Source organism: Bos grunniens, chromosome 23 (genome assembly GCF_055505025.1).
Source record: "Bos grunniens cultivar Pamir isolate PY7600 chromosome 23, Bosgru_T2T1.0, whole genome shotgun sequence".
Lineage (NCBI taxonomy): Eukaryota > Metazoa > Chordata > Mammalia > Artiodactyla > Bovidae > Bos > Bos grunniens.
The window spans coordinates 13,312,544-13,338,028 of record NC_141187.1 but is presented as its reverse complement, the minus strand read 5'-3'; the positions used below and the strand labels follow the sequence as shown (position 1 = coordinate 13,338,028).

Sequence of the window (25,485 nt, the reverse complement as noted above, 5' to 3'; positions counted from 1 at the left end):
ATCGTCCACATAGTATTCTGGCTAGCAATATGTAATCTGAATCTAATCATGAAGAAACATCAGATGAACCCCAAATGAGGAGTGCTCTATTTAAAAAAAAAAAAAGAGGGGGTGGGAAGGGTAAGGAGAAGGGGGTAGAGAAATGTACTCTTTAAAAATGCCAGTGATCACTAAAAACAAAGAAAGGCAATGAAAACAACTTAAGAGTCTTCAAGAGACGTGACAACTAAATGCAATACTTGACCATGGACTGGATTCCATACCAGAGGGCAGAAAATGCTGTTACAAAGTACATTACAGGATCAGCTAGCAAAGCTAGAATATGGACAATAGGTCTGACAGAAGCATCAGTGTCAGTTTGCTAAAGCTGGTAACCGTGCTACGGTTATATAGAATAATTATCCTGAGAAAACACTCACTGGAGTTTACAGGGATAAAGGGCTACAGTGTTTTCAACTCGCTCTCAAAGAGTCTAGGAAAGAGCTTTCAACTTTTGAAAAGTTAAAAAGCAATACCCGGTTACTCTTTCTGATTCGATGTTCAGTGTGAGGCCCAGCCAGTCTACATTTTAGAGGCTTCCCAGAGTGAGAAGTGCCCAGAGCAGGGACCCTCAGAGCAGCTGCACCAGCGTGACCGGGGGCCTGTCAGACGGGCACAGGCCCGCCAAGGCAGGAGCGCTGGCCCAGTGGGCTGTGCGACTCTGATGCCCACTCTGAAATCACTGGCCTAAGCTATGAGCTCCTACACTCTGTGTTCTGGCTTCTACAGCCATCACAAACCTAGGAAATGCTTGATACAAAATCATACCTCAATAAATACTTGCTGAATTTACCTGACAGTGAAAAGGCAGAAATGACCACTGAGGCACTTGAAGTCGATAAACTAAAGGTCCCAGCTAAAGCATCACTCTTTGAGTTTCTAAAGTGAAAATAAAATTTATTTTGAAAGCAGTAAAGGAAGTCAAGATTACTCAAGAGGTTAGTAAAAGCACTGCTGTCCCAAAAGGGGGGCTATCAGCTCACAGTTAAAGTCACTGTCAGTTGAAAATAAGCAACAACGTCCGCAAGCTCTTAGACTGGTATTTAAAAATGAATTCTGCAGCTTTGGGAGGCAATGCACAGCGATGTAAGCAGCATGTGGTGCGCGTCATGCAAGATCTGCTTAGAACACACAGCAGTCACGTGGCTGTGATGCAGCCCAGGTTTGAAGAGGATGGCCAGGTTTCAGAAGAACCCTCTCTAGGTGGCAATGGGAGAGACAAGGCCCCTGTAACGACAACGGGCTGATCAATCTGCCTACTGAGCTGAAAATGAAACAAATAAATCCATGTTTATGCAGTTGTTTTCCATCTTGAGAAGTTAAGGCGCTGAAGATACACTGGGATGCAGGGTATCGTTCCAGCCACACCACATGCCTTTTCTAATTGGCACCCAGAAAGATTTCACAGGAAGAGGGTGTTACTTTGGTATTGTTGACTTAAAGGTTATCTCGTCACAGCAAGGCAGAGGAGAATTCATCTTCAAAATTCACCTCTTCGTTGAAAGACCATGGAGTGTCTTGGCAATTAACAATTCCTATCACCTCTAGCTGTTCCCTATGTAAGAAGGCTCAGAACTCGCCTTACAAATTGCTCTTTTGAAGATCAAAGGGGAGCTGAATGTGTCTGTGTGCTCTCGATGAGACTGTGATTTAATGGAATTTTTAGAGGAGGCTTGCTGGCAGTGTTTGGATGACAGCCCCAGGCGGAGGATTCTGGGGAGCTCGGCCACTCTTCCCTTCGGAGCGTCCTCCCTGTCTTTAATTGGCACCTCATTAGAAATTAACGAAAATGACATCCTCTGTTCTTCCTGCTCTAGGCACCGAATGCTACAAAAAGGCCCATCACAATTCATAACACATTCAATTTATATAGCAATGGCTCTTAAGCATTATTTATGAGATGTGAATTTCTTGTCAGCAGTTAATAACCTGTACAGAGTGGAAGGGGAATGGAAAAAAAGATTGTGAATGTATATATATATATATATATATATATAAAGGCTTTCTGCAGTGGAGAGGTGTTCTGTTTGAGTTTAAACTGCCTTCCCGAGTCTTCACTTTCAGGAGTAAATTACTGTTTCCCCTCCTCTAAAACCTTCCTGGGCAGTTCAATGTCTCTCCAGCACTCTGTGCAGCCTCAAGGAAGTAACTACACAACTCACCTTTCCCTGAGAGATCCAAGCAGACAGGAGGAGGAACACAAGCTACTCATCGGGGACAGTCCTAGAGGTGTGTGTTCCCATCGCTGTCCTTTGTCTTTTCAAGTGTGGCAGTTGACTCAGTCATCTCTCCGGGCACGTAAGTGTGATGCTCTCTGTGGGTCCAACTGAATGCTCAGCTCTCTCTAGGAAGGCTACATCTGGAGAGACTGCAGAAAGCTCAGGGCTTTGTCTCCAGCAGAAAAATCGAATCTCTATAAGCAGACCCTCAAAACGGGGCGCAAGCCAAGGGACACGTGTTACATCACCTGAAAAGAACGCATGTCTGTGGCAAACGGATCGGCACTTACTTAGAAGCCAGCCTCCTGCTGAGAGGTGGCGAGTGCGGCAGGGGAATCTGCGCTTACCAGACCGGCCAGCTGGCTTCACTCCAGGGACACATGAAGCCATCCAACATGCACTTCTAGATCCTTTCAGCTGGGTGCTTACGGCCTTGGGAAATGGGCGGTTTGCATCAAAGCTCAAGGACAAAGTGGGAGACTCGGCAACAACACCTCTGGGTCTCTCAGCGCTAATCTGTGAATTCTAACTGCTTACCTGAGGCGGAGAGGAGATATCAGCCACTGCCAGAGGCGAGGCGGTTCACGGGATGGACCAACTGCTTGACCCACTAGGGCAAATCCCGTGTAATACCCAGGATTCAGTTACTTTCAAGAAGGAAAGAAGAATGAAGGTACAGGAAAATCCCATGATTCTAATTTAGGAATCCCCAAAGGCCTGTGTTACAAAAGCAACAGGCAAACGGTCAGGGGAGCCTTACAACACTGGTAACAGACTGAACTGCTGAAGCCCGCGAAGGGCCACGTAAGACCAGAGCAAGAATGTGCAGACAACAAAAGGTCAGACAGACCACTGTGGGCAAAGCTGGTTAGCCAGCAGATCCCAGAGTTTCCTCAGCTAACCACAGCATTCCTTCAGCACCTCGTCAAGAATTTTACGTTACAGCATGGCTGATCAAGATACAACCTAAGAGTAAGGTTCTGGGCTCACCTGCGCCACATTGAGGGAAAACAGGCGAGGCCTGAAAATTCTGCCCATGGCCTCCACCGACGTCTCATCCCACCTCTCTCCCCACACTCTCACACAAATGCTGTATAGGACAAATCAATGTCAGGCCAAAGGGCCGCACCTCTCTGGTGACGCCCAGACTCCACATGCCAGTCCCCGTTCTACAGCTGAGCATGTTTCTGATATTGCCGAGTACCACACACCACAGTATGCAACAGATTTCTAGTCATGACAGGAAAGGAGTTCCTACTTTGTCTCCATGAGATGTTGGAACGCCCTCCTGTCCTCCTCAATTCCAACAGGGCAGGTAATTGAGGGACAAGGAGCAGCCAAGACCATCTCTTTGCAAGATGAAGGGCTTTGAGTGACTGACTGCCGGGAGAGCCACCTAGTCCTGAGTACTGGCAGCAGTGCTTACAGGAGATCTACAGCCACCCAGGCACAAGCTCACTCCTGAGCTTTGGAAAGGATACAGGGTTCTTAGAGGCCAGAGCCAGCGTGCCTGATGAGAACTCTGTCCCAAACCATACTTTCACAATACAGAAACACTGCAGTCAGCCTAAACACAGCTACACAATTCGTGATGCATGTGGTCAGAGGGAGAAGAAACGTTCTAAGTTTTGCTCCACTGTGGGCAGGCATGAAGTTTTTAACAAGGACACCCCTTTGCAGCAACTCTAAGAGTTGGTATTACACTGAATAACACCAAAGGAAAGGTTACTTTAATGCTATCTCAAGAGGTTAAATGACAATGAATTATGGTTCAAGGAAAATAATTTTCTAGTCAAACTTTAATTTAAAAGGGATATGGGGGAGAAATCGTCCATTTATTATACATAGCAAGAAGCTCATTCAGAATTAATATATGAATTTTATGGTACATATCCCAGAGTTTCACTGGGTTTGGTTAACTTCCAAATAAGTCATCAATGAGAAGGAACCACGGGAATATGCAGTGGAGCCGAGGGCAGTGACAGCGCAACGCTAATGAGCTATGTGTAAGAGTGGCCGCGGAGGCTTTAGCCTGTTTTGTTATGTCTGAAGGAAACGCGGGGTGTTTAGAAATAATACTCCTCTACTCCCGATTTCCTGAGCTCCAAACCTACAGCCTGCAGGGAGGTACTCAGGGGGAGAAGCCAGGAGCTCAGCCTCTCAGAAGCTAACACCCCCCGCTGGATGCTTACCGCAGCGGCACGATCCCAGTTCCTGCTGCACCAGCTCCAGCTTGGTTTGGCACTGGAAGCACCGACGTCGACTTTTCTGTTTAGACCGGCTGGTGTCCTCGGATCGTTCAGTGTTCTCCAGTAGTCGTGGCCGTTTCACTGGTGAAGCCTCATTCTCAGACTGTGAATCTGCACAAAACAACATATTTGGGCGTCAGGGTTAGTGCCTGGCCTGGCGAGCCAGAGCGGGCTAATCTCCTGCCAGGCACGCTGCAGACCAGGCTACTGCCCTTATCCAAGCGCCGGACCTGTGTGAGCCAGAGCCAGTTCTGACTGTCACAAGCGTGCACCTTCAAAGATGACCTCTCATGAGCCAGGCCTGAGCGAGGAGGGTGGGGTGGCTCAGCAAACATCAGTTCTATGTCATTTTTTATAACAGCCATGCTGACGAGGAGACCATTCAAGCTGGAAACAGGACCCCTCTCTCTGTACCCCTCCTTTGGGTCCTCACTGTTCACTGCTTGTACTGGTTATCTCTTCTGGGATCTTTGTCCTCAAGTAAACTACAATTCACCAGAGACGGGACTATGTCTACTATTTCTTTATATCACCATACTTAGCACAATTCTGTACCTAAAATCAGTCTTTCATGGCAGATCCATAATCTTTTCTAGTAAAAATACATTTCTATTCCTATGCACAACTAAATGCACAAGAAATCAGGCTCTAATATTGAAGACTATTCCAGTTTACTGAGAGGGAAGAAGTGTCCTTGCCTGTTCTCAAGCAAGCTGTTCCATGGCCTCCTTCATGGGGTGGGCAGAGACAGCCTGGTACTACAACCCCAGGGCTGGAGTCAAATTAGTGGGTGGGAGATGGCAGAGGTGGTGGGGGCTGGTGGTGTAGGGTGCAACAACTGTTTTGTATAACTTTAAAAAGTAAAATGAAATGAAGTTTGAAGTTATGTCACAGGCAGGCTGTAAATACCTTGCCTTCAAAACAAAAAAAGGGCCAGCTCTTGTGGGGCTCTACGCTCCTGGAATTACTGTCACGGCATACTGACAATGCACCTCTCGCCAAGGCTCCAAAGTGACCTGTGCTGAATCGCCTCTGAAAGAGAGTCTCCTAAATGATCTCCTTCAAAACAAACCCAGATCCCACACGTTCTCACCCCACCACGACCACCACATTGCTCCAGGCCATCGCCATCTCTGCCAGCCTAGCAGAGTAGCTTCTTAACCCGTCTCCCTGCCCTCCCCTTGTCCCTACAGTCTATTCTCCATCAGGCAGCCAAGCAACCCTGCTAAAAATCTAGTTAGAATCACTTCACTCTCCTGATCAAAATCCTAACAGCTCCCTTTCTTGGAGGAGTTCTGATACTTCCTTCAGCACTCAGAAGGCCCGGCACGGCGGGCCCTCCTCTGGCCCTGTCCCCTGCTGCTCCTGCCCTCTGCTGCATCCACGCTGGCCTGCCGACTGTCTCCTACCCCAGAGCCTTTGCACCTTCTGTTCCCTTTGACTGGAATACTCTTTGCCCAGATCCACAGGGGATCTCACCCCTTAAGTCTTTTAAGCAATATTTTCAATGAGGTCTTCTTCCCTGAAAACCTTATGCAGACCACTCCTGCCCGCTCTTCCTGCCTTTTGTTCCTCCACAGCACTATCTTTTCACTTTATCCTCCAGGAGAACATAAGCTCCTGGAGGGCAGCAAGTTTCACCTGCTTTATTCACTAATGCGCCCTCTTTGCCTAAACTCATTATTTCTTTCACGAATGAATCTTCTCCTTAGGCAGTCCTGATTTTCTATATACTGTGGCTCCAGTGAGAACCAGAAGGCTGTCAGCTGCACTTCTTTTTTCTTTTGGCCGCACCATGAAGCATGCAGGATCTTAGCTCCCCAACCAGGGACTGAATCCGTGGCCCCTGCAGCGGAAGCACACTCAGAGTCTTACCCACCGGATCTGCAGGGAATTCTGGCGGTGTTTCAGTGAAGGCCACCTGGACCCCTCTCCCAGCCCTGCTCTGTGTGGAGTGGAGGCTGCATGTCGCCCTAGCACTTACTGGCCCCAATGGGGACAACTGTAATGGTTCCTCACGGCCGCCATCCCACCGCACCGCACACTGACTTTCAGAAGGCACGCACCATTCGCAGCAATTGTAAACTTCATTTCTCATTTCATTTAGTTCTTGCAGTCCTACATGACATTTTCCCCCAATACAAACCAACTAAACAAGGCCTTTGATGAAAACAATTGAAAGCCAAGTTCAGCCTATTTCCCAGCTCTGCTGAGCAAAGCTGTCCAAACCCAGCCGGTGTGAGCACTGAGGCAGCCAGACATACCAGACCCCTCCTCTTCCCCTACAAAAGCAACAAGCAACAATCTAAATGTAAATCATTACAAAGCAGCCTGCCAAAAGAAATATACCAGGCAGGGGCCACACTGCTCTCCAGGGGTCCTTTTTAAAAACAAACCAACCAACCAACCAAGGCATTATTTGTATTAATAACCCTATTTAGACTTTTTTCCATTGGGTGACAAAAACAGAAAATTCTAGAGTAAAAATCGAAACAGAAAAATGGAGTTTTTTTTGAGAGAAGGTCCTACATTTGGAGCATCTATGTAAGAAATTATCCCCCAATTCTGGGCGGGGGCGGGTGGTGAGGAGAGAGATTAGGGTCCACACAAGAAGGGGAAGTGGCTGCAGCCTTTGCATTATTAAGCTGCTAAAATCCAGAGGGCCATGACATGATGCTAGCACATCTTTAAGAAGGAAGGGACACTCGGATCTTCTTTCACTTGCACTGCGATCTGATACAACTGAGCTTGTGTCTGGAAATGCAATGTTCACATTCAAAGCTGTCTCCAAAGTGAGTCTGTTCCAAACTGTCAAATGTGATGTCTACCTATATAGCACCCATTTCCATTTCTAAAGCAAGCCTCTGCTACAAGAAAACAATTTACTTTCAATATGTCAATATGATCAATGGCTAACAATTTGCAAATAAGACAGTAATCTGTGAAGATAGTATTTTTTAATATATGATTTCTAAGATTGAGAAACAGAATTCGTATTTATATAATCATAATCATCATTGATCATCACCAAACAACCCAGTCGATGAAACCCCCAAATTAGGATACGCCTGTCCAAGCCTGATTTCTTTTTTTCTGATTCCCCATCTTGTCTGACCAGTGAACATTTAATAAAAAAAAAAACAACTAAGGAGTAAGTCTGCATGGCCCCGTCCTGAACTTCTCCTTTACCTGCTCCACTTTACACATGAGGGCCACACCGCTATTTGCTCTGGAAGGCAGGGTGCAGGGGATGTTCCTGAAACAACAGGTAGGCAGGCAGGTCTTCAATGCTGCCAACAGCCTCTGGTGGCACTGCACAGGCCCTCCTAAGGGAACAGCACTCAGCGCTAGTCAGTCCTCTGAGAGGCAACGCTTGCATCGGTGCAAGCCTGAGTCACAACAAGCGGTCCTCAGCGAGTCTAAACTAAGATGAAAGGTTCACCAGAATGTGTCATTTTTCAGAACCAAGGAATCACTCCTAGACATTAAAAGAGTCACAACCTCAGCATTCTGGAATATACCAACGTACCCTGCACTCAGTCAGTGGTCTATTAAGTGGAGTGGAATCCTTGTGCCCTCTGATGCCCCCTACCACAAGGGACTGTTCACCACCCTCCACAAGCTGCCATCCAGGAAGGTGACTGTGTTATATGTAACTTCCTGGAGAAGCAAACCATTCCTTGGCATTTCCTCACAAGTCAACTTAGTGTTTTAATTAGAAGCTGATGAAATAAATAGCAGTCTACAGGATCATCATCATGTCTGCATAAGAAATTTACATCTCCTCTGCTAATTACTTAATGAAACCTGTGCCATGGGGGGAGATGCCCAAATAAGAGAAACAGATGTCCAGGACAGGAATTCTAATTACATAATAATGAACTAAATAATTCAACTACTCAATTATACATTTCATGACAATTTAAAAAGGACCATCAGAAAGAAAAGATCCAATTATGGTCAACACTAAAGGAACCCTCATCTACTGTCTGTATCTGAATAAATTAAACTTTGATTATTTACTTCTTGCTCAGAAACATCACTCTTGTTACCCTGAAGCATTTTCAACTCCTCAACTATGATGGAAAACACCTACCAGTCCATTTGCATAATCTGAACGTGGGCAGTAAGGGTTAAATGCAGAGAGAAAGGCGAACAGAAATAACTCTCATACGCAGCTCTAACTGTCAGAAGAAACTCGTCCTTGCAAGGAGCATGCTCATTAGCAGCAGGAGGAGTGTGGCGGCAGGCTAGAAACTGTTCCCACCCCAGGAGTTGGGAGTGACTTCTAATTAAGGGCCTTCATAAAGGGCCAACAAAGCACATTTTCCCCAGTACGCTTTTCCTCGAGAACATAATCTAGTCTGTGTGTACCCACATGAGAGCTGCCCACACGCCCATGCCAGGCTCACAGTTCTTGACATTCAGCAGACCCCCTCTTCTGCTGTCTACATTTATCGCCTGAGGAAGATACCACATCAGATCTTCTAGTCAAAGCAAAGTTCGATCAAGAATCACGGTGTGATGAAATTAGAAAGGAAAATCTTAAAGTATTTTACTTTCCTAAAGGTAATCGTTGCTTTGTGACAGAGAAACAAGTACCATGATTTTTAAAACATACAATCCTCTGAAGAGAAGAAGTCTTCTAATTGTACTTTCCCAGCCAATAGAAAATAGCGGAGGAAAGACTTTCAATTCAGGAACACAGTTTAACTGGAAAACTTGACTGGAGACAACAAACAGACCTCCTCTTTTAAAATTCTGTTTCGTCTCTGACAGAAATTCACATTTGTTCCTTACTGTCACTGTTCTTGTCTTTATTACTCATGTTCTCTCCTGAAGATTTCCAAATAAATTGTGTCAGGCCTGTCAAGAGTTGAATCCCAGTCTCTCTGAATCTCCCGTCGCTGTGCAGCTGGCAGCCCGCACACACCGACAGAGCTAACCTTGACCACGTCCCTCTGACACCTCGGGGCAGGGCCGGGCGGGCGGGGGATCCTGACCAGACGTCTGCACTGAGAGTTGAGGAGAAGAGAGTGGGTGCAGCGAAGTGGCCACAGAGAAAAGGAAGCGTCTTCTATTCGCTTCACCCACACCCTCCCTTACTTCTAAGAAAGAGAGATGAATCTGTTTAATCTCAGGCTCTGTGACAGCTTTTGAGATGCTCAATCAGTTTTTTTAGAACCTATCACAGTCTCTTGACAGACTGACATTTATGATCCCAACAGCCTGTGCAAACATCGGTAAGAGCAATAATTAATGAACCCTCACACATCACTGCCATCTCTCCTTCGACCATTTAAAAGAAGGCTTAAGCTGCTAAAACCTCTGTCCATGAAAAACACCATATTCTCACTGGAAAAATGGATAAAAGACACTTCATAAAAATCTGTCTGAAAGGCACTTTCTCTGTTTCTTCTCATGCTGGCTTTCAGTGTGTGCAGGGATTAGCTTCCTCCTCTCCCAGCTTCTTAACTGTGTGTGTCATGAAAGACTTCAGGAGAGAAAACTCCCTCATTACCCATTAAAATTCTGTTTCCATTTTATCCGACTGGAATTGCCCCCTCCTTTCTTATCTTCCTCATGGTCCTAGAACTATTTCGGAATATCACATGTGTTAAAAAGCTGTTACACAGACAAAGAAGTTCGACTCTTTGGAAGAGGTCATTATAATTTTGTGGAGAATGCCTCCATTTTCATTTGAAATACAATACAAAGGTGAATTTAGCTTGATATACTCCTACGATGCCATGTCTTATACCACAAGCATTTTAAAAGTGTTCTCAAATTGCCAGACAGTGCTACTGGGAACCATGAATCCCTCTCCTTCCATCACCAGCCCCCTTCCTCCAGGTTATTCCCTCAAGATAACACTTGCTCCGTATCGTGAGGGTGGTGGTCTCCTCCATCACAGCCTCAAGACTGAAAGCAGACCTCCAACTCAACCCCAAGAAGCATGTAGTCAGCTTTCACCTTTTTATTTTGAACATTTTCAAAAATATAGAAAAATTCAAAGAATAGTACAATAAACACCTGTATACACTCCATTCAGATTCAACAAATAATCTGTCACACTGCTTTCTCTCTCTCCTCCATATGCTCACACAATACCCAACTATCTGAAAATAACCTGCAAACATCAAAATACCTCACATATACACATTTACTAATAAGGGCATTTCCTTACATGACCAAAATATCATAGCTAAGAAAATTAAGCATAATGCCCCCGTGTCCCCTAATATTTGGTCCATATCTGAATTGCCTCCACTGTTTTCAATGTTTATCTTCATTGTTTCAAAGGCACGTCCAATCAAGTTGCAGGCGTTACATTTGGATCTAGGTCTCTTTTAGTCTAGAACAGAACAGGCCCCTCAAACTGGTCGCCTGTTCATTTATTCAAATGACCTGGACTTCTGGACAGTCCTGGTTGGTCTTCCCGTGGAACATACCGTCATCCTGGATTGACTGACTGTTTCTCCATTTCATCTATCTCCCTATTTTAATGGCGTCATTTACTGGTAAGGAAGGAGATTTTTTTTTTTAACTGAACACTTCCTCTGTTTCATATTTGAGACCAGAAATTAAAACTTCTGACAAGTCCCTGCCAAACCCACATGGCTGGAGGGCTGGCACAAGTCAGGGCAGGTGAGGAAGGGCAGGCACTGGGTTGTCAGCCCAGTTCCCACTGCACCTTGGCTGTCGGAGGAGGGGGTGTTCTTCCTTGAACTTGCCCCACTGCACACCTGCCATATAGGACATCAGGCTAGAGTTCACCTGTGCCTTAGCAAGGAATGGTGTACTTAGGTGAGTGCTGGAAGATGAGTTAGCTGTCGGTGTCTTAGCCCGTGATTTCTTAAAGTCTGATGGCACTGCCTATGACTAAAGTTGGTCCCAGAAGGCCACAAGTCGCCTCTCCCATTATCTCCTTTCCGATAGCTTCCTGATGGTTTTTGATTGCCCCGCCCCTCCTGATGAACTCCACACTGTTGCTAGCTGTTCCTAAGACATCTCTTCATTGCTGATCATTCAACTCTCTAAACTGAAGGAAAACTTTCACCAGAATAAAAAACAAAGCAAAAGCCCAGGAAGGTTCACTTGTAATAATAATCATAATCTCATTAAGTAAAATAACATTCTCCGTTTATCTGATCTAACTTATGTGGTCTTCCAAAAGCCCAGACAACAGTACTTTATTAATTATTTATCACATGCCTAGCACTGGGCAGCAAATCAGAACCACACATGGCAATGATCTCTCCCTTCAAGGAAGCCACATTCCAGAAAAGACACAAGTAAACTTACAGTACATTAATGTAAAAACAGACTACGGACATAAAATGTGGACATGATAAATTCTGTTGAGGGGGGTGATTAAGAAGCAGAAGAGGGAAAGGTCAAGAAGGTACCTCTTGAACCTACGAACTGTATTATATATATGTAGAAGGACGATCTGCAGCTCTCATTTATCACTCTCACATTTTCTGTTAGCCCTGCTTTTCAAAATACCATTTGTACAAAACCTGTTGCTCATCTAACTTCTACCTCTTCTCTTTACCAAAAACCCTCTCAATCAGTAGACCCTTTCACAGTTTGAGGAGCAAAAGTACATGGAGAACACCTGATTGATATGTTTTCAGGGAGATAAAGCTGTTGTATCAGTATAGCTCCCCCTCTCTCTGACTCCAGCTGGTTTCATGGGGGGAGGGGGGTGGGGCTCGTGAACATCTCAGTAGCAATTGTCACCCTCTGCAGCTGTTACTGGCCTGGTAACAACGTTCCTTGTTTTAGTTTCTCCATCAGCAAGACCTGTCCGGCCTGCTCAACTAAACCATATTACTTTTCCCCATAGATTTTTCAGTTACTCATTGTAACTGACAAATTACCCTCAGTAGATAATCTTTCCTTTTTATAACCTGCTTGGGTATTTTAGAGTTCAACAACATTACAATGCATTGATTTTTTAAAATATTACATTTATAGCATCAGCAGAGTACAGGATTCAGTTCAGTTCAGTTGCGTCCGACTCTTTGCGACCCCATGAATTGCAGCACCCCAGGCCTCCCTGTTCATCACCAACTTCCGGAGTTTACTCAAACTCATGTCCATCGAGTCGGTGATGCCATCCAGCCATCCCATCCTCTGCGGTCCCCTTCTCCTCCTGCCCCCAATCCCTCCCAGCATCAGGGTCTTTTCCAATGAGTCAACTCTTCACATGAGGTGGCCAAAGTACTGGAGGTTCAGCTTCAGCTGTTTCAGCTTTATTAAGGTAAGACAGAGAGAGAAAGCAAGAATTAAGAAACCCAAGAGAAATACGTACTTCTCATAGGCCTCACGCCTTCCTGTTCTGTGACCACAAGGTTTCTAAGACTTTTTCAGGGCTCAGACTAAGTCTTGAACTTCTGTTCTACTATCTTTTCCAGTATTTCCAGAAAACTAAGATCAGCCACTGTTTATTTTCATTTATCCAAGGAAAAGGAAATTTGAGAGAATCCATAAAGTATCTACATACCCAGATTTTTATTTTCATATGTCTGGGTCTAAGGCAGGTAATATTATTTTCATTTAGTTTCTTAGAATATTCATTCTTCAAATATAAGTCACCAGTAGGGAGAAGTGACTACAGTCACACATACTGCCCAGCTGCTCAAAACAGTTGTGTAATTTTATAAGGCATAATATGAAAAATTTGTTTCATGTAACTACAGAATAAGTAGATTTATTCCCTGTTCTTTAGTGTCCCTATTGATGCCTTATATTTGAAGAAGCCACGTGGGAAGGGACAGGCTAGACATCTTCAAATAATGTTGCACCCTCATATCTTGGTCTCCAAAGCTGATGACTTGCCTGAGGGTTAATGTGACTTGACCCCAGGTCTTCTGCCAGGAACACTGAAAAATAGATGTTCTTTACAGAAAAACACTTCAGGGTAGGGTAAGGACATGGGTAAAGAAGAATGAGGTATTAATTCAATTTTTCCAGCTTTTTGTTAAAAACATACAGACAAAAAGTCAAATATTCCCATGCAAATCATCCGTACCCTCTAACGCTTACAACTGTTTTCCCTGCCCTGACTTATAATGCAAGCCACTAGGGGCAGATGTAGAATTGGCTGAATTTAGTACTCCACTGGTACTAACAAAACAATAATTAATAGTGGGGAAAAAAAATCTCTATTAACAGAGGTCAAATTCCTAACGACAGTAACCTCGGCAATGAGAGGCTGTCACCCTGTGGGCTCGCTGCTCCAGGTTCAATGTGCAGGGAAAATGTTTGAGCGCTTATATTTTGCTATTTAAAAAAAAAAACAGCCTGAATGCATAACTAAGTAGATGCTAAAATTAAATAGCTGATTTGTTTTTAAACTATTTTTGTTTCTAATTTAGCATCAACTTAATTCAGTTCCTCTCTCTACCTATCACTTAGTTTCTTCCACCCAAGATTTAGTCTTTTGACTCATTACTCCCGGGGTAAATCCTTAAACTTATAAATAAACACATCTGTGCCTCATTTTAACTCTTTCCAACGTGAGGCTAAATGAACCTAAAGTTAGAACCTGACATGATGATAAAGCATGCCCAGAGAAAGCCATGCCCCGGCCACTCCCACCGCCGACTGAGCAAACTCAGCATTCATCACTCAGGGTTGTATCAGGCTGATATAGGTACTACCAACACTGCAGGAGGCTGGAGAAAGCTGCCTTAAGAGAATAGCTTATGAAGGAAAGAGAACCCCCACTTGTAAAATGAGCTGCTGGAAAATCAGAGACAAGAAACTCTACATGGAATTTTTATGAAGATTATCTTTAGTTCATATTTGAAATACGAGAGGAACAAGTATCTAGCATTTTAACCCCCTCCCCTTCAACCAACTTTGCTCAATACTTCTCATTTTTAAAGAATTATTACTTATCAAGAAGATGTTCACACTATGAACAATCATACTAAAAAAATTATATATTTTATCAATGTTAACTTTCCAATTTTGAAAGTTGTACTGTGGCTATATAAGACAGTATCTTGATTTTAAGAATTACGCACTGAAGTTTTAGTACAACAAAGGTAACTACCGAAATGGTTATGGATGTAGATGTAACACACACACACACACACACACACACACAGGAACAGTAGAGAAGAGAACAGAGAACAAAGCCACTGAGGTAAAATGTTAATATTTGGGTGATCTGAGGCAGGGAGGTTCCTGAGAACTGTCTTCTTATAAATTTTCTGTAAGTCTGAATCTATGTTTATAAAAAACAAAAGCAATGACAACTATATCCCAGAGTAGCCATACCTGGAGATGACTGGCTGGAGTGTCTACTGAATCCCTCTTAGAAATGCTGATACTGCTCAGGACTGATGGAAAGCGCACGACCAAACAGTGGTAGCAGGTGATCAACAGTAAGGTCAAAGCTCGCCCTTCTCCAGGCTTGTACTTACTTATTTCTAAGTACACTCTAACGATTAGTCACAGACTAGTACATGTCATTCTTTTAGTCTATAGTTCCTCCAACCCCAATAAGGACCCAATTTTAATTGCCATCAAGTACTGCAGCGGCTGTTCCAGGAAGGATGATGACCCAAGACCTTAAGATGTGATTTTAATCCTTTAGAAATGGATTTACCAACAGGATGCCAAAGAAAAAAAGTAAATCTGAACCCTGGTGTTACAGGAACTATCAGTTAATGCCAAGCTGGAAAAGAGGTTCTGCTGCAGCTAACACCTCCCGTTCAGATTAGTACTACACAAACCCCCTCCCCCAGCCCAATTTTCTTTTAAAAGTTACCCTCCATATTTGAGCACATAATTCAAGCTATGACATAATATCATCTTTGGAGAAGAGTTGTTCAACTTTCTCTAGAAACAAAGAAGCAATGCCCAACATATTCCCCACCCCACCCCCAGGTAAATTTTGGCCTTTTTTCAAGATAAAAATCTTAAAGATTGTCTCATGTATTCTTCCTTTATCCCTTGCTGAAGTAACAGAAAAATCAACAATGTGAGTAAAGGACCCTGTTTCCTTGCTTATATATGTATACATTTTTTATAAGTTTTGAAAGGGTAGTTAGATGTGGGAAATGCATAGCTTGTAACTAATTCCCCTGTCCACTGAGCTAATAGAGATGTGGTTTATTTAAAATTCTGAGTTGTGGTTCTGCTATCTGGGAATGGCTTTCTGAAACTCTGTGGGTGGATGCTGGTAATGAAACAGAGAATTCAGAACGGCGGGGAGCATAAGGCCAAACAAGCTTTTATAGCAGAGTGTGTGTATGCACTAAAAATAATTATACACATGTAGTGGGAGGCTGGTTAACTGAGCCCACAGAGGCACTTGGCTAGTCAGATAACTAATCACAATATGAAGTCCCCCATGACAAGAATGCTTCCAAGGTTAAACTGTCTGATTTTTAATCATAAAGAAGTAAATTTATTGGCTCAAGTTCTCTCATGTTGGTTGGGATGCAACAGCTAGTCTTTTTATCAAGATTTTATAACCATGAGAAAAGTATCAACCCTCTGTGGCTCCTAAATGGTGATTTGCCTCAGAAAGAAGTTCTCAATTTTAAAAGTTCAGAAAAGAGCTCAGAAAATAAGAGTATTTATTGTTTCTTGTGGAAAGCAAACTTGTCAAATTTCTGTAGGAATTACTTTACACTAATACATATAGTAAAATTTTACTTTTAAAACAAAGCCTAGAAACAAAACAGAACAAAAAAGTCGGATTTCCCCATTCTGATACCCAATTTTCTTAAGAAAGGGTTTTCTCAGTGCCCTGTCATTCACAGCCCCCAACCTATTGAAACAAGGCCGCTAACTGCCCCTGACTCTGCTGACCTGCACTTGTCCCTTTCCAGGTCTTCACTCTCCAGTCTGACTTGGCCTCGGATTGTCACTTCCAGTTTCTGAGTCCACCTCTTTGCCCAACAGATGCTGTGAGTTATGTGAGTTCTTTCTCACTTTCCTCTACACTGCCTCAACTCCTCTTTACTCTGTCATCTGACCATCAGGTCCCTCTGTCCACATCTCTTTTACCTATCGAGCATTTACCAGGCACTACATACTTCAGATTATTTCATTTCCCTCATAACAACTCCACAGCTGGGTCTGTTATTTTACAGGAAAGAAAATCAAGGCTCACAGAGAGGCCCAGTCATTCTTCCAGTTCTATGGTTGGTAAAGGGGGGCACTGGAATGTGAACCCAGGAAGCCTGCCTACTTTATCAACCTCCAACACCTGTACCTCCCTTCTTTTCAGGACTAGGGGCTTTACCTTGGGTACAATCCTATCCCCTTGATTTCCAAAGAACCACAGTGTTCTACCGAGACTACCCTTTGCTTCCGTTCTTCCACCAGTAGTTAAATCAGAAAGCATAACCCTTAGCTTGTCCCAGGTAATCTTAGTTTAAGAGGATTAAACACATTTTCCTCTGATCCCTCCCCCCAGATCCAACTGAAACAAAAACACAAAGATAACAAGAATGAACCCACTGTCATAAATAGAACTCTGTGTGTTTTAACATAATCAGCAAGAGATTTTAAACAGACTTCTAGACATCTATGGGGTGGGAGTAGTTTAAGGCTGAAACCTCATCACTGCAGAGGTGGTAGCCACTGCGTGCAAAGGAAGTCTTAAGAGAAGCAAAACGAGAAGTAGGGTGGAAAGCAGGGGATGCACTGAAAGTGTACTTGTAACACAACTGTAGTGACTCTGGGAGCAGGCCAGATCACCTGGCAACAATCTGGACAGCTCTAATCTAGAGAACTGAACAGCCTGTCCAGACAAACCTGTTTTCCATGGTTCCTCACAATCCAGTCCTCCTCCTCTATGAGTCTCTCAGTTTCCTCACAACAAATCCTGCCTATTAACACCTCATCCCCACTCCATTCCACAGAGCCCCAGTAAAAATGCCCATTCAAGAAACAGGCATGGTAGAAACCCTTCCCACTCATCTAGGCCTTGTATCTTAAAAGCTGACAAAAAAATAGGCTTCGTCAGGCAAATGAGGAGAACCTGAAGCATGAAGTAAACGACTAAGACAGACAGGAAAACTGGTATCAAGGTGAGTATCAGACAGCTCCAGGAAGGACAACGTCAGTCTTTAGATCTTAGGGCCTAGCAGGTATCCAGCATCTTCAACGGGGGAAGGAAAAGGATGACCACTAGGTACTTACTATGAATTCTAGAACACCAAGGATGAAAAGATGATCCTAAAGAGTTCCAGAGGTGGAAAAATCCTACATATACTACTTAGTATCAGTGTCATCTGACTTCTCAGCAGTAACATGCAATGTTAGAAGTCAAGGGAGCAATAATTCTCATCCAAGAATTCTACACCTAGTCAAACTTCCCATCAAGATGGAAGCAAAAAGAGACCTTTTGAGATATGCAAGAATTTCAACACTCTCTTAGGAACTTACTTGGGGGGCTGTATTCCAAATTAAAGGGAAGAAAAGAGAGAAGAGTAAAGGGAAACCGAGGCTTAAAGAACAGCTAGTCTAGTTGAGGTAGAAAGATAGTGGACTCCAGGAGGGAGGTCTCGGGTGAAAGGTGTAAATACAGGTTGGAAAAAAGAGAAAGGAAAGTATAAGCACCAAGAAGAACAACCGTATCTAAAAAATTACAATCCAAATATAAAGCAAACTAAAATGTAGCATGACTTTTGAGCAACTGAGGGAACACAACCACCACCAGCACCGCCTGGTTTGGCTCTGATGTAAGATCAGTCTCCTTAAAGGTCCAGGCACTGTGACATTAGACTCACAGAAAACACAAATCTATTCCTAGCACATAACTTGGCCTCCTGGCAGGGAACAACATTTGCAGAGCCGTAGTAATGGAAATGTCGCTTACTGGCTTTCAATTTTTAGAAACACGCCATGGACATAACATGAAGACCTGCTGTGGTTACAGGCTGAAAGTAAACAGTTAAAGCTGTGACAATATAAGAGTCCATGTGTAGCCGACAGGAGGCATGATGAGGAAGTACCTCTAGTCAGAGGCACTAATCTCCTCATTAAGAGATGACGCTAAAAACTAATGGATCAAGAAAGAAAAGGATGAAAACAAATAATACAAACCCCAAATGCTGGGAGGAAGAATCGTTGAGCTAAATCTTTGTGTTTCATACTACCTGACACCTCAGAAAGTAGGGATATAAACATTTTTTTCTTTCTTCTACAGTTAATAAAAAAAAAAAAAGACTGAAAGCACTAAAATAGAAACTGTCGAGAGAGAGATGCTGCTCTGTCCCTAGATTATCTTTCTCTTATAAATTATTCTGGGTTATGATGTGCTACCATGTGTTACTTTTGTAAAAATGAAAACATAATTAAAAAAAAAAAGAAATGAGAACCACTTAGGCTCTCTTTGCTCTTTTCTTCTGGGTTAATTATAACAGCCAGAGACAGTCTCATTTTGGTGGTGGTGGTAGTGTAGTCACTAAATCATGTCCGTCTCTTTGTGACCCCATGGACTGTAGCCTGCCAGGCTCCTCTGTCCATGAGATTTCCCAGGCAAGAATACTAGAGTGAGTTGCCATTTCCTCCTCCAGAGGATCTTCCCGAACCAGGTATTGAACCCTTGTCTCTGATGTCTCCTGCACTGGCATGTGGATTCTTTATTGCTGAGCCACCAGGAAAGCCCACTATAAATTTAAACTATTTAAGGACAGTTTGGATTAGCTACTACTTGGAAATATTATTCTCCCCCTCAGTCCACAGTTCTTTGCTGCTCCTGATAGCTGTATTATTTATTCAGAAAATGATGACCTTCAAGGATGAACTCCCTAGTTCATTTTGTCTCAGCTGTCTATATATTAAAAGAGAAAACTTATTTATCTAGATCTCTTTTCTTATCTCTAGGAGGGAACTAATGCTTCTGGGTTTCTGCCTCTAAAGAATCCCACTTGTGTTTCTTTTCTTGAAAGTGAAAGTCCTCAGTCATGTCCGACTCTTTGCGACCCCATGAACTGCAGCCCACCAGGCTCTTCTGTCCATGGGATTCTCCAGGCAAATATACTGGCTGCTGCTGCTAAGTCGCTTCAGTCGTGTCTGACTCTGTGCAACCCCACAGACGGCAGCCCACCAGGCTCCCCCATCCCTGGGATTCTCCAAGCAAGAACACTGGAGTGGGTTGCCATTTCCTTCTCCAATGCATGAAAGTGAAAAGTGAAAGTGAAGTCCCTCAGTCGTGTCCTACTCTTAGCGACCACACGGACTGCAGCCTACCAGGCTCCTCCGTCCCTGGGATTTTCCAGGCAAGAGTACTAGAGTGGAGTGCCATTACCTTCCCAACCCAGGGATCAAACCTGGGTCTCACACATCGCGGGCAGGTTCTTTACTGTCTGAGCTACCCCTCCTCTAATATTTTCCATTTCTTTCTCTTCCTCATATACTTTTCTTTTGTATCTTAACAAGAGCAAACTGTTTCCCTATCTTAACCGCCTCTGCACCAAGAAATGCTCAATCCCATGTCTCCCACCAACCACCATTATTTTATTGGTTCAACTATTTATTTTAATGGCTCAACTAACTCCTTAAATGAATGACTTGTCTGCTGCTTTTATTTCCGTGTTATCAAAAGTCTCTTTAATGACCTCCCCACCAGGCTCTGGTTTCCTACCATAAGACACTAACTTCTTTCAGGTTTTCCAATGATCTGCTAGCCACAGGCAACAGCTTTTCTTGGTCCTCATACACCCTGGCCCCTCTTCTTGGGCATCTTTCATGATGCTGCATCAAGTTTTCTCCCTTCTTTAGCTTTCCTAACTGCCTGGCTCCTCTTCTCTTTCCCAGCTCCCTAAGTACAACCCTCGGCCCCTCCCTGTTCTTCTGGACACCTTGCCTCACCCACTTGCACACCTTTCATCACTGCCTCAAGATCGATGAGTTCCACACTAGGTCTATATTTAATAACTTCCTACAAGGACTATCTACAATAACCTATATTTTAACTTATCAAGAACTGAAAATAGTTACAACCAGTTTTTCTCTCCCGACCATTGGTGACATTGTTCTTTCTTCAGTTCCCTGAGTATATAACTTTGCATGCTTTCTTCAGCCAACTCTAATCAACCACTGCATCCTGTTTTTGTTATTTTAAAACATTTTTCTCAGCGTTATCTTTATTCCTCCATTCTGCTGGCCACTACCCATACACACAGCACTCTGAATGAATGGTTCTTTGGTTAAGTCAAATATTAATTTGCAAAAGAAAAAAAAAAACTTATCCACACAACTCAGACATTTTGCATACTGAAGGAGACTCTGTAACACTGAGATGATCACATATCAGGCTTCTTTAAAATAACTTAAGGCATCAGAGAACTCCATAGAAAAACCACAATTTCTCTAACTGCAGGAAGCCTCCTGATAGGTCAGTTCTGAAGGTGCTGCATAAAGAGGCGTATCCACTTAGAGGCACAAGTGACAAGCACCTGGGCTCCAGATGCTCATAAGTCTTGGCGCAAACGGGCACAGCCTTCTCAGAGCATTCCTCTGTGCTCCGCGAAGATTTTTTCTATCTCAAAGGTCTAATCCCTGTGGTCGAGTGAAGTTGAGTGATCCAAGTTGAACAGAGTTATATCTCAATTATCCCAAGTATTAAGTGCTTATCCGCTACTCAAAAGCATTGCCAGGTCGTATTTGCAGTTTTCTGTTCACCAGAAAACACAGTTCCCATTGCTAGACTTTCTCTCCACATTCCAGTAGCCCTTTAATCACTCGTGTTGACTCTAAGGCACTAAATTCTAAGTATAAAAAAACACATTTGTATTATATTTGTTCTTAATGATTAGCATAATTTATCCTCCCTGTCCTCACTTTTAAAAAAAAACATTAGTTACATTTCTTGCTCTCTAAAGCTGGAATAAGTTCTATTTATGTTTCTGTACTTATTCTGTCTCTTTATGGTATAAGCTCCCAGGGGCAAGATGAATGCTTATCACTTCTTTTGCATGTTTCTACAGCATCTACTACAGGACTGTCACAGCAGTCCTTTAATAAAGTATTAGACTGGCTGGCTGACTACAGGGTCTCTGCTTGTCCTATATCCCATGTAAGCAACCACTTCGGAAGGTGTGATCTATAACCACGACAGCAGGCAATACAATAAGATCACGGCTTTAATCGGCCATGATTATGAAATATTTCTGAAACTCCTCGCGATGGGGGTGTCTCAGAAGCAGACACAGGTATGAGGAATAAGTGCCAGCCCACCTGCTGGCAGCAGAGGCAATGGGACTGCCTCTTCAGATAGATGAGCAAGCAGGAAAACGGATAACACAACTTGTCTGGGAAGCAAGCAGCACGATGAGGCAGTAAAAACCCATCAGCATACATCATCCTATCAGGGCCTGGTGTCATTCTCAGCCTCTATTAGCCCTCGCTGCATCAGCGCAAGTCCCAGACACTTTATCCTGTTTATAATTGCTGATGAGCAGTAATAAGGGCTCCATGCCCCAGCTCTGTCCGTTCCACTTCGGCACCCACCTATTAGGTAATAACTTTTATTTACAGCCTTGCTTGATGCGCTGTTCTATTAGCACAGGCAGGAACTGAGGAGGGCGAAAAAAAAAAAAAAGTCTCCTTAATGGGCAGCATCAGTGCGAGGCTCAGATGATTTATAGTGCAGTTTTGCGGTGGTTCTTGCCCGCTCCTGGGAAGATGCTTCAGGAAAGCTGCGTTCCCAACACACTGTCCTCTAGCAGGCACACACGTGCTATGGAGCAGAATCTACTCGGCTGAAAGTCCAGTTTCAGAGGAGGAGAGGGGTGTTAAATTTAAATTCCCTTGGTATCCTTTATAAATAGTGTTGGCTCAGGCATTTTGCCCCAGTGGAGCAATAGAACAGCTAATTAATGGAAGTTTAGGGCTTTTCTCCTTGGTAAGAGTGCAAGCTGTGATAAAATAAATGACCATAATGGCAAAAAAAAAAAAACAAAAACAAAAAACAGCTGTAACTGCATTCATGGATCCAAGCAACCTGAATTCACACAAAGCATGTGGACCACAAGCAGCTCACACCAAAGCCTAGGACAGACACACACACACACACAAAATAGCAATAAACCTCATCACATTTCCTTTTTCTCTTTATACTGGAATGCATTTTTATCCTTCAAGTGCAAAAATTCCTCTTGACAAGATTGGCACCCTGGCTTGATATTCACTTAAATCAGCCTTTTCTCAGAGGGGGAGCCAGTGCTTCTTGCAAGTAAAACCTAAACAAGGCCTCTGAAACAAGCCTCTGATTTCAAGTTCAGCAAACTTAAACACACTTGTCCAGCTGGTCTGTAACACAAACACAGCAACTGGCAGCAATGGAGCCTAACTCTCATTCAGGGTACAAGTGAAAACCAGTAAGCTTCCCTTAAACTTTTCTGAACTCTATACATTGTGTGAGGTGCTTTTAAACTCACCTGAGTTTATTTACATACTGAGTATCCAAACATCTCATTATAATGAGCCTTGCTACCTGAATTCTGTTCTTTAATATGTGCAACAAATCAAGCGAAATTTTACCCCCAACTCCCCCAAAAAATCCCCAGAAGAAAAAGCATTGAGCAGACATTTCCCTTTCCAGTTATCCACTCAATGGCCAAAACCACTGTCAGTAAACAGTCACGTGGATGCCATAATAACCTGTGGCTTTTTTCCTATGATAAAACATAGCAAGATGGTACCTTTCAGATTAGAGAAATTTTTGCAATCTTGCCAAATATTTGGTATTCGTTTTGTCCCCCACCCCAGGAGTCAAATGAATTCCTTCAGGACTCGAGATGATGCATGCCCAAGGTAAAACATTTTTTTATACTTTTTCCCTTGCCATGACAGATTTACTGTTTTGATCTTTCTTCAATGGTTACATTAAATGCTAATAAAAAAATGAAAGGTTTATATCTTCCCTAATATTCTCCTGATGGGAACTTGCATATTACATAAGTAGGTCAAATTTCTAATTTTCCATCTCAAATGCTGATACTGCAGACCGGAGGGGAAAAGCTATACCTGAAGGACCAAAAAAAGAAAGAAAGAATGCAAAAAGAACTGAACTACACAGTTGAACTCACACTCAAAAGCTACCTTCCCTCCTTTAAAGCTTCGAGAAGACCTTCCATCAAGAGTTACCTACAGTGTGTGACATTGACCAATACAGTTTGTAGTCACTGGCTCAGCTCTCTGGGATTAAATGCGCAGGCTGAACTGTTCCCATGAATACTGACTCTACTAGGAGATAAAGTGCACAACCATAGGTATTTCTAAGATTTATAGGGCTGCCTCTGATTTAACACTACGACCCTTTAGCTTCTGGACCAATCTGAAAGATCTCACATAAACCTCTTGGTAATGTAAGGACAATCAAACATTTCCCTTTAACTGGCATCTGAACACTGAAGTGGAAAGTGCTGAGCACATCAATCTTAACACCCAGGTGAAAAGGAGTTTCTACTCTTGTCTTTGTAAGAACAAAAAATAATATCACGAGCAGCATGCCTGAGAGAAGTGAGTCAGAAAAGGTTTTTGTGGAAAAAAGGAAACAATGAACAATACTATGCTATCTAGTTCACATCACTGTTCATCACACCGAAGGAGATGACCCAAAAGCATAAACATGCTTGAAAAGAAAGGAGAAGAAGAGAGAAGAGAAGAGATGAGATCAGGCGAGGGACAGACCATTAAGATGAATTAGCATGCCTCTTACAGAGTGGAAAGATGATACTTTCTGGAAACACTTCCCTTGATGTTTAACAGGACAGTTTCTAGTTCCATCTGCTTTCATCTCAGGCAATAATACAGCTCCCTTATGGTCCCACAAATGGTTATTTTACTTGCTATTCTACTAATTATAATCACATTTTTAATATACACACAGCATTTTAAAATTAAACCATCATTTTTTAAGTCTATCAGAAAGAATATTATTTACTCAGCATACTTGCTGGAAGAAGAGAAAAATGAATATAGATATAGTGGAGCAAAAGTCTGTTAACAGTACCACCCAGTCTGTAAACTTGTCTTTTAACTTTTTTCTAATTTTAACCTCAGACATAAAAAGAAATGAAATGAAAATGAAAAAAGTCACATAAGAGTGGTAAACTAGGGAAGGAGCCATTTCCCCTTTCTTATGTGCTACAAAGTCAACCCTGACAAACTCAATCGAGAGCCTAGAGGTAGAGCTGGTTAATGCCACACCTGGAAGGAGCAGAAGTTCTTGGGTGGGTCACAGGTATGGATCCTGCTGAGGAGAGACAAAATTCTCTCAGGTAATTTAAGACAAGGCATGGTTCCAGCTGCCTATTACAGCTTACACTTTAAGGTTAATCAACAGTGAGCACCGACAAATAAAATATAATATAACATTTCTTTTGCTATAACTCTGCAAATTAAGTCTTAGTTAAAAAAAAAAAGTTACACGTCTTTAAACAAGAGATCGTAAGAAAAGGCAACAAACCTCCCTCCTTCCCCACATGTATGCATGCTCAGTGGCTCAGCTGTGTCTGACTCTCTGTGACTGCATGGACTGTAGCCTGCCAGGCTCCTCTGTCCATGGAATTTTCCCAGCAAGAATACTGGAGTGGGTCGCCATTTCCTCTTCCAGAGGATCTTCCCAACCCAGGGATAAAACCCATGTCTCCTGCGCTGGCAGTTGGATTCTTTACTACTGAGCCACCTGGGAAGCCCTCCTTCCGCACAAGACACTTTAAACATAAAAATATGACCTCATGAAGATACTCACCTAAATATCCAAATACAGTCCCCAAAAAGTTGACTCAAGGAGATGACTATAGCTCAGATCACAAGTTTTGGTTTAAGGTATAACTTGAGAGAAAAGATGAGGACAAAGGGACTCTTCAGGTTGTGTGTTGCTAAGAAAAGCACACTCTCCTTCACAATATACTTGTTCTTGGCAGGAATGGTGTGAGAATTAACAAGGGAACATGTGCAAAACATTCTGAGCTCTTAAAAGAAATGTT

The 25,485-nt window shown here is 43.1% G+C and overlaps 1 protein-coding gene across 5 annotated transcripts in view; it reads right to left on the bottom strand.

The window, feature by feature from the left end:
* The window catches only part of ZFAND3 (zinc finger AN1-type containing 3), a 324,986-nt gene that overhangs the window by 23,089 nt on the left and 276,412 nt on the right, over positions 1-25,485 (bottom strand). For 4 of the 5 annotated variants that reach the window (XM_086371551.1, XM_086371553.1, XM_086371552.1 and 1 more), the window contains one exon: positions 4,451-4,618. In XM_086371551.1, coding sequence (XP_086227677.1) covers positions 4,451-4,618 — 168 coding nt within the window. Of the gene's footprint in view, positions 1-4,450; positions 4,619-12,462; positions 12,767-25,485 lie in introns of those variants that run through there. The other variant, XM_086371555.1, reaches the window with a different exon arrangement.